This window comes from Oncorhynchus mykiss, chromosome 19, assembly GCF_057628025.1.
Source record: "Oncorhynchus mykiss isolate SJ-2025 chromosome 19, ASM5762802v1, whole genome shotgun sequence".
In the NCBI taxonomy this organism is placed as follows: Eukaryota; Metazoa; Chordata; class Actinopteri; order Salmoniformes; family Salmonidae; genus Oncorhynchus; species Oncorhynchus mykiss.
This window is the reverse complement of record NC_143040.1, coordinates 195,001-213,574: the sequence shown is the minus strand read 5'-3', so window position 1 is coordinate 213,574 and position 18,574 is coordinate 195,001. Positions and strand designations below refer to the sequence as shown.

The 18,574-nt window shown below is 41.9% G+C and overlaps 1 protein-coding gene across 1 annotated transcript in view; it reads left to right on the top strand.

The window, feature by feature from the left end:
* LOC118966670 (cGMP-specific 3',5'-cyclic phosphodiesterase-like) overlaps positions 1–18,574 on the top strand; it is a 49,348-nt gene that overhangs the window by 9,974 nt on the left and 20,800 nt on the right. Inside the window, exons 7-10 of the mRNA XM_090211783.1 lie at positions 310–377; positions 8,050–8,201; positions 13,697–13,875; positions 15,723–15,773. Coding sequence (XP_090067909.1) covers positions 310–377; positions 8,050–8,201; positions 13,697–13,875; positions 15,723–15,773 — 450 coding nt within the window. The remainder of the gene's footprint in view (positions 1–309; positions 378–8,049; positions 8,202–13,696; positions 13,876–15,722; positions 15,774–18,574) is intronic.

Below are 18,574 nucleotides of genomic sequence, written 5' to 3'. Positions count from 1 at the left end.
CCCGTTTATCGGCTGGAGGCCAGACTGATAAGTAGTTAAAAAAAATATTGAACTCTGAATTCTGGATTTACCAGGCTAGTGTTGTGTTTTCAGAACATTGCTGGAAATGGAGGGGAACCTGGGGGTGGAACCAGTGTAATTATTTTAACATTTTATCATTTTAATACAAGGATTTTCCCTTAGTGGGTTCCCAGAGTGACTTTCCTCCATTCCCACGCCTGTGTGTTGTTACTAATGGTATATGGAAGTTTCTGAACTGTATAAACGTAGAACCTTGTTGACGTGTTCTACTGTTCCGTTGTGTTCTAGAACTCCTTCTCTGGGCTGGTCCATATGGAGGGAGAAGAACAAGGGTCAGAGTTCCAGATCTTTCAAAGGTTCTAGAAAGGGTTTTCCTCTCCTATCACTGTTGTGTCATTACATCAACGGCCGTGTGTTTTGTTACAGGCTATATATACATTCTATAGACCATAGTCATGTGTTTAAGAGATAACTGCTGTTATTGTTTTGATTTAGTTGACCTGGGACTGTCTTGGTGTACTAAAGCATGCAAATACCAATATATTTAAATTGGGACAAAGGTGGCAAAATACCGGTAACATCCCCAGATTTCCAGGTTTTCCCCCAAAATTCCTGGTCGGAAGATTCCCGAATTTGCTCCTTATTCCTTCATGATTCCAGGAATCTTCCAAACCGAGTCTTCTGGATAACATGGGAATTTGGGGAAAGTGACCTGAATTTCTCAACCGTATTTGTGACTGATGGCTTTGCACTGATCAACAGTAGATACTTTTTCTGTGTTTGATGGTAAATGTAAATCATGTATATTTCTGTTTCCATAGAGACTGTAGCATCACTACATTTCTGTGTTTCCATAGAGACTGTTGCATCACTATATTTCTGTGTTTCCATAGAGACTGTAGCATCACTATATTTCTGTGTTTCCATAGAGACTGTAGCATCACTATATTTCTGTGTTTCCATAGAGACTGTAGCATCACTACATTTCTGTGTTTCCATAGAGACTGTAGCATCACTACATTTCTGTGTTTCCATAGAGACTGTAGCATCACTATATTTCTGTGTTTCCATAGAGACTGTAGCATCACTACATTCTGTGTTTCCATAGAGACTGTAGCATCACTATATTTGTCCTGTTTCCATAGAGACTGTAGCATCACTATATTTCTGTGTTTCCATAGAGACTGTAGCATCACTACATTTCTGTGTTTCCATAGAGACTGTAGCATCACTATATTTCTGTGTTTCCATAGAGACTGTAGCATCACTACATTTCTGTGTTTCCATAGAGACTGTAGCATCACTACATTTCTGTGTTTCCATAGAGACTGTAGCATCACTATATTTCTGTGTTTCCATAGAGACTGTTGCATCACTATATTTCTGTGTTTCCATAGAGACTGTAGCATCATTATATTTCTGTGTCTCCATAAAGACTGTAGCATCACTATATTTCTGTGTTTCCATAGAGACTGTAGCATCACTATATTTCTGTGTTTCCATAGAGACTGTAGCATCACTATATTTCTCATGTTTCCATAGAGACTGTAGCATCACTATATTTCTGTGTTTCCATAGAGACTGTAGCATCATTATATTTCTGTGTTTCCATAAAGACTGTAGCATCACTATATTTCTGTGTTTCCATAGAGACTGTAGCATCACTATATTTCTCCTGTTTCCATAGAGACTGTAGCATCACTATATTTCTGTGTTTCCATAGAGACTGTAGCATCACTATATTTCTGTGTTTCCATAGAGACTGTAGCATCACTACATTTCTGTGTGTCCATAGAGACTGTTGCATCACTATATTTCTGTGTTTCCATAGAGACTGTAGCATCACTATATTTCCGTGTTTCCATAGAGACTGTAGCATCACTATATTTCTGTGTTTCCATAGAGACTGTAGCATCACTACATTTCTGTGTTTCCATAGAGACTGTAGCATCACTATATTTCTGTGTTTCCATAGAGACTGTAGCATCACTATATTTCTGTGTTTCCATAGAGACTGTAGCATCACTACATTCTGTGTTTCCATAGAGACTGTAGCATCACTATATTTGTCCTGTTTCCATAGAGACTGTAGCATCACTATATTTCTGTGTTTCCATAGAGACTGTAGCATCACTACATTTCTGTGTTTCCATAGAGACTGTAGCATCACTATATTTCTGTGTTTCCATAGAGACTGTAGCATCACTACATTTCTGTGTTTCCATAGAGACTGTAGCATCACTACATTTCTGTGTTTCCATAGAGACTGTAGCATCACTATATTTCTGTGTTTCCATAGAGACTGTTGCATCACTATATTTCTGTGTTTCCATAGAGACTGTAGCATCATTATATTTCTGTGTCTCCATAAAGACTGTAGCATCACTATATTTCTGTGTTTCCATAGAGACTGTAGCATCACTATATTTCTGTGTTTCCATAGAGACTGTAGCATCACTATATTTCTCATGTTTCCATAGAGACTGTAGCATCACTATATTTCTGTGTTTCCATAGAGACTGTAGCATCATTATATTTCTGTGTTTCCATAAAGACTGTAGCATCACTATATTTCTGTGTTTCCATAGAGACTGTAGCATCACTATATTTCTGTGTTTCCATAGAGACTGTAGCATCACTATATTTCTCCTGTTTCCATAGAGACTGTAGCATCACTATATTTCTGTGTTTCCATAGAGACTGTAGCATCACTATATTTCTGTGTTTCCATAGAGACTGTAGCATCACTACATTTCTGTGTGTCCATAGAGACTGTAGCATCACTATATTTCTGTGTTTCCATAGAGACTGTTGCATCACTATATTTATGTGTTTCCATAGAGACTGTAGCATCACTACATTTCTGTGTTTCCATAGAGACTGTAGCATCACTACATTTCTGTGTTTCCATAGAGACTGTAGCATCACTACATTTCTGTGTTTCCATAGAGACTGTAGCATCACTACATTTCTGTGTTTCCATAGAGACTGTTGCATCACTATATTTCTGTGTTTCCATAGAGACTGTAGCATCACTACATTTCTGTGTTTCCATAGAGACTGTAGCATCACTACATTTCTGTGTTTCCATAGATACTGTTGCATCACTATATTTCTGTGTTTCCATAGAGACTGTAGCATCACTATATTTCTGTGTTTCCATAGAGACTGTAGCATCACTATATTTCTGTGTTTCCATAGAGACTGTAGCATCACTATATTTCTGTGTTTCCATAGAGACTGTAGCATCACTATATTTATGTGTTTCCATAGAGACTGTAGCATCACTATATTTCTGTTTCCATAGAGACTGTAGCATCACTATATTTCTGTGTTTCCATAGAGACTGTAGCATCACTATATTTCTGTTTTTCCATAGAGACTGTAGCATCACTATATTTTTCCTGTTTCCATAGAGACTGTAGCATCACTATATTTCTGTGTTTCCATAGAGACTGTAGCATCACTATATTTCTGTGTTTCTATAGAGACTGTTGCATCACTATATTTCTCCTGTTTCCATAGAGACTGTAGCATCACTATATTTCTGTGTTTCCATAGAGACTGTAGCATCACTACATTTCTGTGTTTCCATAGAGACTGTAGCATCACTATATTTTTCCTGTTTCCATAGAGACTGTAGCATCACTATATTTCTGTGTTTCCATAGAGACTGTAGCATCACTATATTTCTGTGTTTCCATAGAGACTGTAGCATCACTATATTTCTGTGTTTCCATAGAGACTGTAGCATCATTATATTTCTGTGTTTCCATAGAGACTGTAGCATCACTATATTTCTGTGTTTCCATAGAGACTGTTGCATCACTATATTTCTGTGTTTCCATAGAGACTGTAGCATCACTATATTTCTGTGTTTCCATAGAGACTGTTGCATCACTATATTTCTGTGTTTCCATAGAGACTGTAGCATCACTATATTTCTGTGTTTCCATAGAGACTGTAGCATCACTATATTTATGTGTTTCCATAGAGACTGTAGCATCACTATATTTCTGTTTCCATAGAGACTGTAGCATCACTATATTTCTGTGTTTCCATAGAGACTGTAGCATCACTCTATTTCTGTTTTTCCATAGAGACTGTAGCATCACTATATTTTTCCTGTTTCCATAGAGACTGTAGCATCACTATATTTCTGTGTTTCCATAGAGACTGTAGCATCACTATATTTCTGTGTTTCTATAGAGACTGTAGCATCACTATATTTCTGTGTTTCTATAGAGACTGTAGCATCGCTATATTTCTGTGTTTCCATAGAGACTGTTGCATCACTATATTTCTGTGTTTCCATAGAGACTGTAGCATCACTACATTTCTGTGTTTCCATAGAGACTGTAGCATCACTATATTTTTCCTGTTTCCATAGAGACTGTAGCATCACTATATTTCTGTGTTTCCATAGAGACTGTAGCATCACTATATTTCTGTGTTTCCATAGAGACTGTAGCATCACTATATTTCTGTGTTTCCATAGAGACTGTAGCATCATTATATTTCTGTGTTTCCATAGAGACTGTAGCATCACTATATTTCTGTGTTTCCATAGAGACTGTTGCATCACTATATTTCTGTGTTTCCATAGAGACTGTAGCATCACTATATTTCTGTGTTTCCATAGAGACTGTTGCATCACTATATTTCTGTGTTTCCATAGAGACTGTAGCATCACTACATTTCTGTGTTTCCATAGAGACTGTAGCATCACTATATTTTTCCTGTTTCCATAGAGACTGTAGCATCACTATATTTCTGTGTTTCCATAGAGACTGTAGCATCACTATATTTCTGTGTTTCCATAGAGACTGTAGCATCACTATATTTCTGTGTTTCCATAGAGACTGTAGCATCACTATATTTCTGTGTTTCCATAGAGACTGTTGCATCACTATATTTCTGTGTTTCCATAGAGACTGTAGCATCATTATATTTCGGTGTTTCCATAGAGACTGTAGCATCACTATATTTCTGTGTTTCCATAGAGACTGTAGCATCACTATATTTCTCCTGTTTCCATAGAGACTGTAGCATCACTATATTTCTGTGTTTCCATAGAGACTGTAGCATCACTATATTTCTGTGTTTCCATAGAGACTGTAGCATCACTACATTTCTGTGTGTCCATAGAGACTGTAGCATCACTATATTTCTGTGTTTCCATAGAGACTGTTGCATCACTATATTTATGTGTTTCCATAGAGACTGTAGCATCACTACATTTCTGTGTTTCCATAGAGACTGTAGCATCACTACATTTCTGTGTTTCCATAGAGACTGTAGCATCACTACATTTCTGTGTTTCCATAGAGACTGTAGCATCACTACATTTCTGTGTTTCCATAGAGACTGTTGCATCACTATATTTCTGTGTTTCCATAGAGACTGTAGCATCACTACATTTCTGTGTTTCCATAGAGACTGTAGCATCACTACATTTCTGTGTTTCCATAGATACTGTTGCATCACTATATTTCTGTGTTTCCATAGAGACTGTAGCATCACTATATTTCTGTGTTTCCATAGAGACTGTAGCATCACTATATTTCTGTGTTTCCATAGAGACTGTAGCATCACTATATTTCTGTGTTTCCATAGAGACTGTAGCATCACTATATTTATGTGTTTCCATAGAGACTGTAGCATCACTATATTTCTGTTTCCATAGAGACTGTAGCATCACTATATTTCTGTGTTTCCATAGAGACTGTAGCATCACTATATTTCTGTTTTTCCATAGAGACTGTAGCATCACTATATTTTTCCTGTTTCCATAGAGACTGTAGCATCACTATATTTCTGTGTTTCCATAGAGACTGTAGCATCACTATATTTCTGTGTTTCTATAGAGACTGTTGCATCACTATATTTCTCCTGTTTCCATAGAGACTGTAGCATCACTATATTTCTGTGTTTCCATAGAGACTGTAGCATCACTACATTTCTGTGTTTCCATAGAGACTGTAGCATCACTATATTTTTCCTGTTTCCATAGAGACTGTAGCATCACTATATTTCTGTGTTTCCATAGAGACTGTAGCATCACTATATTTCTGTGTTTCCATAGAGACTGTAGCATCACTATATTTCTGTGTTTCCATAGAGACTGTAGCATCATTATATTTCTGTGTTTCCATAGAGACTGTAGCATCACTATATTTCTGTGTTTCCATAGAGACTGTTGCATCACTATATTTCTGTGTTTCCATAGAGACTGTAGCATCACTATATTTCTGTGTTTCCATAGAGACTGTTGCATCACTATATTTCTGTGTTTCCATAGAGACTGTAGCATCACTATATTTCTGTGTTTCCATAGAGACTGTAGCATCACTATATTTATGTGTTTCCATAGAGACTGTAGCATCACTATATTTCTGTTTCCATAGAGACTGTAGCATCACTATATTTCTGTGTTTCCATAGAGACTGTAGCATCACTCTATTTCTGTTTTTCCATAGAGACTGTAGCATCACTATATTTTTCCTGTTTCCATAGAGACTGTAGCATCACTATATTTCTGTGTTTCCATAGAGACTGTAGCATCACTATATTTCTGTGTTTCTATAGAGACTGTAGCATCACTATATTTCTGTGTTTCTATAGAGACTGTAGCATCGCTATATTTCTGTGTTTCCATAGAGACTGTTGCATCACTATATTTCTGTGTTTCCATAGAGACTGTAGCATCACTACATTTCTGTGTTTCCATAGAGACTGTAGCATCACTATATTTTTCCTGTTTCCATAGAGACTGTAGCATCACTATATTTCTGTGTTTCCATAGAGACTGTAGCATCACTATATTTCTGTGTTTCCATAGAGACTGTAGCATCACTATATTTCTGTGTTTCCATAGAGACTGTAGCATCATTATATTTCTGTGTTTCCATAGAGACTGTAGCATCACTATATTTCTGTGTTTCCATAGAGACTGTTGCATCACTATATTTCTGTGTTTCCATAGAGACTGTAGCATCACTATATTTCTGTGTTTCCATAGAGACTGTTGCATCACTATATTTCTGTGTTTCCATAGAGACTGTAGCATCACTACATTTCTGTGTTTCCATAGAGACTGTAGCATCACTATATTTTTCCTGTTTCCATAGAGACTGTAGCATCACTATATTTCTGTGTTTCCATAGAGACTGTAGCATCACTATATTTCTGTGTTTCCATAGAGACTGTAGCATCACTATATTTCTGTGTTTCCATAGAGACTGTAGCATCACTATATTTCTGTGTTTCCATAGAGACTGTTGCATCACTATATTTCTGTGTTTCCATAGAGACTGTAGCATCACTATATTTCTGTTTCCATAGAGACTGTAGCATCACTATATTTATGTGTTTCCATAGAGACTGTTGCATCACTATATTTCTGTGTTTCCATAGAGACTGTAGCATCACTATATTTCTGTGTTTCCATAGAGACTGTAGCATCACTATATTTCTGTGTTTCCATAGAGACTGTTGCATCACTATATTTCTGTGTTTCCATAGAGACTGTAGCATCACTATATTTCTCCTGTTTCCATAGAGACTGTAGCATCATTATATTTCTGTGTTTCCATAGAGACTGTAGCATCATTATATTTCTGTGTTTCCATAGAGACTGTTGCATCACTATATTTCTGTTTCTATAGAGACTGTAGCATCACTATATTTGTCCTGTTTCCATAGAGACTGTAGCATCACTATATTTCTGTGTTTCCATAGAGACTGTTGCATCACTATATTTCTGTGTTTCCATAGAGACTGTAGCATCACTATATTTCTGTGTTTCCATAGAGACTGTTGCATCACTATATTTTTGTGTTTCCATAGAGACTGTAGCATCACTATATTTCTGTGTTTCCATAGAGACTGTAGCATCACTATATTTCTGTGTTTCCATAGAGACTGTAGCATCACTATATTTCTGTGTTTCCATAGAGACTGTAGCATCACTATCTTTCTGTGTTTCCATAGAGACTGTAGCATCACTATATTTCTGTGTTTCCATAGAGACTGCACCCTCTCGGACATAGACCTGACCCACGCCCTGCAGGTGCTGGTCTCCAAGGAGACAATGAACGTGTCCGGCGCCGATCAGGACCCCCCCACGGGTAGTCTGGTCTGCTGCCCGATCAGAAACGGGAAGACAGGAAAAATCATTGGTGCGTCCCTCTTTCTCTGAATGTATCTTCTCTACTTTATATGCAGCACTGTCTTTACAGGACAATGACCGGATAAAACTCACTTTATTTATCTAACTATGTTTATATGACTTTAACCTCACTATAGAATTACATTGACAAGAACAACATGAATTCTATAACTACACCTCATACAACAGTAAAGAGGCAGGTGTCTCTGTTTGGTGTAGGGAGTCTTCTTCTTCTGTGGTTGTTAGAGGCACGCTGTTAGTCGTAGGGAGTCTTCTTCTTCTGTGGTTGTTAGAGACATGCTGTTAGTCGTAGGGAGTCTTCTTCTGTGGTTGTTAGAGACATGCTGTTAGTCGTAGGGAGTCTTCTTCTTCTGTGGTTGTTAGAGACACGCTGTTAGTCATAGGGAGTCTTCTTCGTCTGTGGTTGTTAGAGGCACGCTGTTAGTCATAGGGAGTCTTCTTCTTCTTCTGTGGTTGTTAGAGTCACGCTGTTAGTCGTTGTTGATAGTCAAGGCAGAGATATTGATATCAGTGCGTCTTAAACCAGCGTATTACTGGCTCTTCAGTCTTTATTTACTGATCTATTTACTGACTAGTATTGAATGACTAGGAAGCATTGTATTTACTAGGAAGTCTGCAGAGAATCTTGGCAGTTGAGAATCTTGGCTGTAGATAATCTTGTATTTAATAGGAAGTCTGTAGATAATCTTGGTTGCTGTCACGCCCTGACCATAGTTTACTTTGTATTTTCTATGTTTTGATTGGTCAGGGTGTGATCTGAGTGGGCATTCTATGTTTCATGTCTTGTTTGTCTATTTCTATGTTCAGCCTGATATGGTTCTCAGTCAGAGGCAGGTGTTCGTCATTGTCTCTGATTGGGAACCATATTTAGGTAGCCTGGGGTTCACTGTGTGTTTGTGGGTGATTGTTCCTGTCTATGTGTTTTTCACCAGATAGGCTGTTTTAGGTTTTCGTTACGTTCATCACGTTCTTTATTTTGTAGTGTTTGCATTGATTCGTGTTTTACGTTTGTCCATTAAAACATGGATCGCAATCTACACGCTGCATTTTGGTCCGACTCTCCTTCTCACGAAGAAAACCGTCACAGAATCACCCAACACCAACGGACCAAGCAGCGTGTAAACAGGCAGCAACAGCAGCGTAAAGAGGAATGGACATGGGAGGACGTTTTAGATGGCAAGGGCTGTTACACTTGGGAGGAGATACTGGCTGGAAGAGATCGCCTCCCATGGGAACAGGTGGAGGCACTTAGGAGAGCAGAGGCAGCCGGAGAGAGGAGCCGGCGATATGAGGGAACACGGCTGGCAAGGAAGCCCGAGAGGCAGCCCCAAAAATTTATTGGGGGGGGGCTAACAGGGAGTATGGCTACGCCAGGTAGGAGACCTGCGCAAACTCCCTGTGCTTACCGGGGGGCTAGAGAGACCGGACAGACACCGTGTTATGCAGTGGTGCGCACGGTGTCTCCAGTGCGGGTGCATAGCCCAGTGCGGTATATTCCAGCTCCGCGTGTCTGCCGGGCTAGATTGAGCGTCGAGCCTAATGCCATGAAGCCGGCTCTACGCAGCTGGTCCCCAGTGCGTCTCCTTGGGCCGGCTTACATGGCACCAGCCTTGCGCTCGGTGTCTCCGGTTCGCCTGCATAGCCCAGTGCGGGCTATTCCACCTCGCCGCACTGGCAGGGCGACCGTGAGCATTCAACCAGGTAAGGTTGGGCAGGCTCGGTGCTCAAGAGCTCCAGTGCGCCTGCACGGTCCGGTTTTTCCAGTACCACCTCCACACCCCAGCCCTCCGGTAGCAGCTCCCCGCACCAGGCTTCCTGTGCGCGTCCTCGGCCCAGTACCACCAGTGCCAGCACCACGCATCAGGCCTACAGTGCGCCTCGCCTGTCCAGCGCTGTCGGAGCCCTCCTCCTCTTCAGCGTTGTCGGAGTCTCCCGCCTGTTTAGCGCTGTTAGAGCCTTCCTTCTCTACAGCGCTGCCGGAGTCTCCCGCCTGTTCAGAACTGCCAGTTTGCAAAGAGCTGCCAGTTAGCATAGAGCTGCCAGTTAGCATAGAGCTGCCAGTTAGCATAGAGCTGCCAGTTAGCATAGAGCTGCCAGTTAGCTTAGAGCTGCCAGTTAGCTTAGAGCTGCCAGTTAGCAAGGAGCTGCCAGTCTGCAAGGAGCTGCCAGTCTGCATAGAGCTGCCAGTCTGCATGGAGCTGCCAGTCTGCAAGGAGCCGCCAGAGCTGCCAGTCTGCAGGATGCCGCCAAAGCTGCCAGTCTGCAAGGAGCTGCCAGAGCTGCCAGTCTGCAAGGAGCCGCCAGAGCTGCCAGTTAGCATGGAGCAGCCAGGGCCGCCAGTCAGCATGGAGCAGCCAGGGCCGCCAGTCAGCATGGAGCAGCCAGGGCCGCCAGTCAGCATGGAGCAGCCAGGGCCGCCAGTCAGCATGGAGCAGCCAGTCAGCATGGAGCAGCCAGTCAGCATGGAGCAGCCAGAGCAGCCAGTCAGCATGGAGCAGCCAGAGCTGCCAGTCAGCATGGAGCAGCCAGTCAGCATGGAGCAGCCAGAGCTGCCAGTCAGCATGGAGCAGCCAGTCAGCATGGAGCAGCCAGAGCTACCAGTCATCATGGAGCAGCCAGAGCAGTCTGCCAGCATGGAGCAGCCAGAGCTGTCAGTCAGCATAGAGCAGCCAGTCTGTGTCGACCAGTCTCTTCCAGATCTGCCAGTCGTCCAGACTCTTCCAGATCTGCCAGTCGTCCAGACTCTTCCAGATCTGCCAATCGTCCAGACTCTTCCAGATCTGCCAATCGTCCAGACTCTTCCAGATCTGCCAATCGTCCAGACTCTTCCAGATCTGCCAGTCGACCAGACTCTTCCAGATCTGCCAGTCGACCAGACTCTTCCAGATCTGCCAGTCGTCCAGATTCTCCCAGATCTGCCAGTCGTCCAGATTCTCCCAGATCTGCCAGTCGTCCAGATTCTCCCAGATCTGCCAGTCGTCCAGATTCTCCCAGATCCGCCAGTCAGCCAGGATCTTCCGGATCCGCCAGTCAGCCAGGATCTTCCAGAACCGCCAGCCAGCCAGGATCTGCCGGATCTAACCACCTGCCTGAGCTTCTTCTCAGTGCTGAGCTTCTTCTCAGTGCTGAGCTTCCTCTCAGGGCTGAGCTACCCATCTGTCCCGAGTTACCTCTGTCCCGAGCTGTCCCTCTGTCCCATGTTATCATTGTGGTGGGTAACCTATTTAGGGACGTTTAGGAGGGGGATTAAAACTGTCATGGAGTGGGGTCCACGTCCAGCGCCAGAGCCGCCACCGCGGACAGATGCCCACCCAGACCCTCCCCTATAGGTTCAGGTTTTGCGGCCGGAGTCCGCACCTTGGGGGGGGGGTACTGTCACGCCCTGACCATAGTTTACTTTGTATTTTCTATGTTTTGATTGGTCAGGGTGTGATCTGAGTGGGCATTCTATGTTTCATGTCTTGTTTGTCTATTTCTATGTTCAGCCTGATATGGTTCTCAGTCAGAGGCAGGTGTTCGTCATTGTCTCTGATTGGGAACCATATTTAGGTAGCCTGGGGTTCACTGTGTGTTTGTGGGTGATTGTTCCTGTCTATGTGTTTTTCACCAGATAGGCTGTTTTAGGTTTTCGTTACGTTCATCACGTTCTTTATTTTGTAGTGTTTGCATTGATTCGTGTTTTACGTTTGTCCATTAAAACATGGATCGCAATCTACACGCTGCATTTTGGTCCGACTCTCCTTCTCACGAAGAAAACCGTCACAGTTGCAGAGAATCTTGCATTTACTAGGAAGACTGTAGATAATCTTGGTTGTAGAGAATCTTGTATTTACTAGGAAGTCTGTAGAGAATCTTGTCTGTAGAGAATCTTGTATTTACTAGGAAGTCTGTAGAGAATCTTGTCTGTGGAGAATCTTGTATTTACTAGGAAGTCTGTAGAGAATCTTGTCTGTAGATCATCTTGTATTTACTAGGAAGTCCTCTATTAGCTGACTGAGTATTAGCAGCATTAGAGTGCGTCAGCCAGGGTGCTTAGCAGGGTTGTTAAATAGACAGTCCTAACCATCACTGATCTACAAACAACAGATAAGACTGTCTTAAATTGGGATAGGCGTTCCGCTAGCGACCCACCTTGACAACATCCGGTGAAATTGCAGAGCGCCAAATTCAAATGACAGAAATAGTCATAATAAAACATTCATAAAAATACAAGTGTTATACATCGGCTTAAAGATTAACGTCTTGATAATCCAGCCGCTGTGTCAGATTTCAAAAAGGCTTTACGGCGAAAGCGTACCATGCGGTTATCTGAGGACAGCGCCCCGCTTACAAAAGCATACAAACATTTTACAACCCAGCAGAAGAGCCACGAAAGTCAGAAAAAGCAATAGAATAAATCACTTACCTTTGAGGATCTTCATCTGTTGGCATTCCAAAGGGTTCCAGCAACACAATAAATGGTTGTTTTGTTCGATAAAGTCCCTCTTTATATCCCAAAAACTCAGTTTTGTTGGCACGTTTTGTTCAGTAATACACTGGCTCCAAGGAGGTCAAAACATGCAGACGAATTCATCCTAATAGTACCGGTAAAGTTAGTCGAAACATGTCAAACGATGTTTATAACTAATCCTCAGGGTGTCAATTATTATATAAACAATCGATAATATTTCAACTGGACAAAAGCGTTTTCAATAGAAAGGAAAAAGAACGAGGGGAGTAGTAAGGAGTAGTGGCAGTGAAAACGGACACCTGCCAAAACTTCTTATTCTTGTTTTTTTCTTCTTCAGAAAACAAGCCTGAAACCATGTCTAAAGACTGGTGACATCTAGTGGAAGCCATAGGAACTGCAATCTGGGGCCTAACCCTTTATATAGTCAATAGGCTTTAAATAGAAAACTACTCACATCAAAGACATGTCATTTCCTGGATGGTTTGTCCTCGGGTTTTCACCCGCCACAACAGTTCTGTTATACTCACAGACATTATTTTAACAGTTTTAGAAACTTCAGAGTGTTTTCTATCCAATAATACAATTATATGCGTATACTAGCTTCTGGGCCTGAGTAACAGGCAGTTTACTTTGGGCACCTCGTTCATCCAAACTTCCGAATACTGCCCCCTATCCATGAATGAACCACTACTGATCTCCACACCACAGAAACACATCCGCAATAGCATCTCAGAGTAGCAGGGCTGATCTAGGATCAGGTCCCCCCACCTGTCTATGTGGTCTTCTTCATTGGGATCTAAAAAGCAAAACTGATCTTAGGTCAGCACTCTGAGACGCTTCATGAATACAGGCCCTGGGCAAGACGATATCGTCATGACGATACATGATAAGATTGAGTCATGAATCGTCATGAAGTTTGAAGTTATTAGATAAATAAATAAAGTTATGAACAACTTTTCATCCATCCCTCTGTTGTTGTTGTTGTCTGTTGTTGTTGTTGTTGTCTGTTGCTGTTGTTGTTGTTGTCTGTTCAGCCGTCTGCCAGCTGAAGAACAAACTGGGCCCTGGCGAGGCGGAGACGGGCAGGGCGTTTAACCGTTATGATGAGTGCCTCCTAGAGGACTTTGCGGTGTACTGCGGCCTGGCCCTGCAGACCGTCCAGACCGTCCAACGGATAGAGTACCAACGAGCCAGCCAGGACGTTACCCAAGAGGTGGGGGAGGAGACAGAAGTCTGTGTATATGTGTATATATATATGTAATATATATTATATATATATATATATATAAATATAGTACTTGTCAAGGGGTTTTCTTAATTTTTTACTATTTTCTACATTGCAGAATAATAGTGAAGGCATCACTACTTTGAAGAATCTAAAATATGTTTTTATTTGTTTAACACTTTTTTGGTTACTACATGATTCCATATGTGTTATTTCATAGTGTTGATGTCTTCACTATTATTCTACAATGTAGAAAATAGTAAAAATAAATAAAAACCCTTGAATGAGTAGGTGTGTCCACACTTTTGACTGGTACTGTAAATAGAGGTGAAGTCTGAAGTTTACATACACCTTAGTGATAGGAATTGCATGAATAATGACTAAACAATATCTACATTTAAATATAACTAATTAAACTTATACTCTGTTTTACAATATCTGATTAATAATGTTAGTTCATAAGGAAGGGATTATGTAGCATGAACAAGGAGTAATTAAAACATAATAAACACCTTTCTAACTTAGTTGGAGAGGTATGTGCTGTGGGTTTGAAGTAAGCAAAGAGGATCATTAACCTATGTTTGAACCCACTTAGCTACAACTCTGTGGCGATTAAATAAGACAGCGAGAGCCTCTCCAGGGTTTCCGTATCTGGAACTGTCTGCTAAATAGTGATAGATTATGGTGAGACTTCAGGAGTTCATCCAGTTATAGTGTGTGTGTCATGTTGGTGAGTTGGAATGAACTGTTGAACCTGCTTTGTCCTTGTTCAACAGGAGATTCATTCTAGAACCTGTGACGTCATATTTTGTATATAAACTGTTGAACCTGCTTTGTCCTGGTTCAACAGGAGATTCATTCTAGAACCTGTGACGTCATATTTTGTATATAAACTGTTGAACCTGCTTTGTCCTGGTGGAGAGGAGGAGATTCATTCTAGAACCTGTGACGTCATATTTTGTATATAAACTGTTGAACCTGCTTTGTCCTGGTCGAGAGGAGGAGATTCATTCTAGAACCTGTGACGTCATATTTTGTATATAAACTGTTGAACCTGCTTTGTCCTGGTCGAGAGGAGGAGATTCATTCTAGAACCTGTGACGTCATATTTTGTATATAAACTGTTGAACCTGCTTTGTCCTGGTGGAGAGGAGGAGATTCATTCTAGAACCTGTGACGTCATATTTTGTATATAAACTGTTGAACCTGCTTTGTCCTGGTCGAGAGGAGGAGATTCATTCTAGAACCTGTGACGTCATATTTTGTATATAAACTGTTGAACCTGCTTTGTCCTGGTGGAGAGGAGGAGATTCATTCTAGAACCTGTGACGTCATATTTTGTATATAAACTGTTGAACCTGCTTTGTCCTGGTCGAAAGGAGGAGATTCATTCTAGAACCTGTTGAACCTGCTTTGTCCTGGTGGAGAGGAGGAGATTCATTCTAGAACCTGTTGAACCTGCTTTGTCCTGGTGGAGAGGAGGAGATTCATTCTAGAACCTGTAACGTCATATTTTGTATATAAACTGTTGTTCGTGGTTACATGGCAGCGCGCTCCGAGAATAAATACTATTATCTATTTTTGATAAGACTGGTCTCTGTCTATTTTATGCAAATAAGAATCTTAGAAATTCGTATAAAATAGACTGAGTGATTTTAATTAATGAACACATAGGAATTATGAAATTCCATTGACACTTAGCCAAATACATTTAAACTCAGTTTTTCTACAATTCCTTCATGTGTTTACATATTTGTGTTTGTGTGTGTGCTGTCTTAACGTGTGTGTGTTTTTTTAAGTCTAAGTGTTGACGTGTGTGTGTGTCCTCTCCTAAGGTTCTGTCCTACCACCTTACTGCAGCTCAAGAGGAAATCCGAGCGTTGCAGGTGAACCACTGATACCAACAGACCAACACCTTCCATCTCTCTATCCTTCCATCTCTCTATCCTTCCCTCTCTCCTCACATCTCACTATCTTTCCCTCTCTCTATCCTTCCCTCTCTCTATCCTACCCTCTCTCCTCACATCTCTCTATCCTTCCCTCTCTCTATCCTTCCCTCTCTCTATCCTACCATCTCTCTATCCTACCATCTCTTTATCCTTCCCTCACATCTCTCCCTCTATTCCTATTTCTACAGATCTCTCTCTCTCTTTCCACCCCACTATATTTCTATCTCTCTCTCTCTCTTTCCACCCCACTATCTTTCTATCTCTCTCTCTTCTTCCCTCCCTCTGCCAATCTCTCCTTTCCCTTTTCAGTGTTTCTCAGCAGGGGCGGGGGTCTTCCTGGTGTGTCTGGGGGCTGGATACTCCACAATGCATGAACATTAAATTAAATGACGCTTTCTTCCTTTACAATCTGAAAGTCGAGAACCGTTTTAATTTCATCTCTTGATATCAATGGTGTCACCAGCCAATTCTATATGAATCAATCAAAGATGTTTAGCTAACGATTACTACATTTACCACTAAGGTTTAATTTTAATTGTATTTATTGATCTGTTATTTTACCAGGTAAGTTGACTGAGAACACATTATCATTTGCAGCAACGACCTGGGGAAGAGTTACAGGGGAATGAATGAGCCAATTGTAAACTGGGGATTATTAGGTGACCGTGATGGTTTGAGGGCCAGATTGGGAATTTAGCCAGGACACCGGGGTTAACACCCCCTACTCTTACGATAAGTTACCCTGGGATCTTTAATGACCTCAGAGAGTCAGGACGTCCCATCTGAAAGACGGCACACCACACAGGGCAACGTCCCCAATCACTGCCCTGGGGCATTGGGATATTTTTTTAGAACAGAGGAAAGAGTGCTTCCTACTGGCCCTCCAACACCACTTCCAGCAGCATCTGGTCTCCCATCCAGGAACTGACCAGGACCAACCCTGCTTAGCTTCAGGATCAAGCCAGCTGTGGGATGCAGGGTGGTATGCTGCTGGCGTTCTAGAACTCACCATTGTTCCCTTAGGTGTATTACTGGTGCTGGTTCTAGAACTCACCATTGTGCTTTTAGGTGTATTACTGGTGATGGTTCTAGAACTCACCATTGTTCCCTTAGGTGTATTACTGGTGATGGTTCTAGAACTCACCATTGTGCTCTTAGGTGTATTACTGGTGATGGTTCTAGAACTCACCATTGTTCCCTTAGGTTTATTACTGGTTTTCATTTATCGCTAAGGTTGGCTCCACTTCCAGGATTACTAGCTGACTAGTTACACTGGAGGTTTCTATGACGATCTGATGAGAATCTGATGATCTGATGAAGCTGCAGCTAATTGAATATAGTGAAATACTGCCCTTCTCAATCTCTCTCTATATCCACCCATCCCTATCTATATCCACCCATCCCTCTATATCCACCCATCTCTCTCTATATCCACCCATCTCTCTCTATATCCACCCATCTCTCTCTATATCCACCCATCCCTCTCTATATCCACCCATCTCTCTCTATATCCATCCATCTCTCTCTATATCCACCCATCCCTCTCTATATCCACCCATCCCTCTCTATATCCACCCATCCCTCTCTATATCCACCCATCTCTCTCTATATCCACCCATCCCTCTCTATATCCACCCATCCCTCTCTCTATATCCACCCATCCCTCTATCTATATCCACCTATCCCTCTCTCTATATCCACCCATCTCTCTCTATATCCACCCATCCCTCTCTATATCCACCCATCCCTCTCTATATCCACCCATCCCTCTCTATATCCACCCATCTCTCTCTATATCCACCCATCCCTCTCTATATCCACCCATCCCTCTCTCTATATCCACCCATCCCTCTATCTATATCCACCTATCCCTCTCTCTATATCCACCCATCTCTCTCTATATCCACCCATCCCTCTCTATATCCACCCATCCCTCTCTATATCCACCCATCCCTCTCTCTATATCCACCCATCCCTCTATCTATATCCACCTATCCCTCTCTCTATATCCACCCATCTCTCTCTATATCCACCCATCCCTCTCTATATCCACCCATCCCTCTCTATATCCACCCATCTCTCTCTATATCCACCCATCTCTCTCTATATCCACCCATCCCTCTCTCTATATCCACCCATCCCTCTATCTATATCCACCCATCCCTCTATCTATATCCACCCATCTCTCTCTATATCCACCCATCTCTCTCTATATCCACCCATCCCTCTCTCTATATCCACCCATCCCTCTATCTATATCCACCTATCCCTCTCTCTATATCCACCCATCTCTCTCTATATCCACCCATCCCTCTCTATATCCACCCATCCCTCTCTATATCCACCCATCTCTCTCTCTATATCCACCCATCCCTCTCTATATCCACCCATCTCTCTCTCTATATCCACCCATCTCTCTCTATATATCCACCCATCTCTCTCTATATCCACCCATCCCTCTCTCTATATCCACCCATCCCTCTCTCTATATCCACCCATCTCTCTCTATATCCACCCATCTCTCTCTATATCCACCCATCCCTCTCTATATCCACCCATCTCTCTCTATATCCACCCATCTCTCTCTCTATATCCACCCATCCCTCTCTCTACATCCACCCATCCCTCTCTATATCCACCCATCCCTCTCTCTATATCCACCCATCTCTCTCTATATCCACCCATCCCTCTCTATATCCACCCATCCCTCTCTATATCCACCCATCTCTCTCTATATC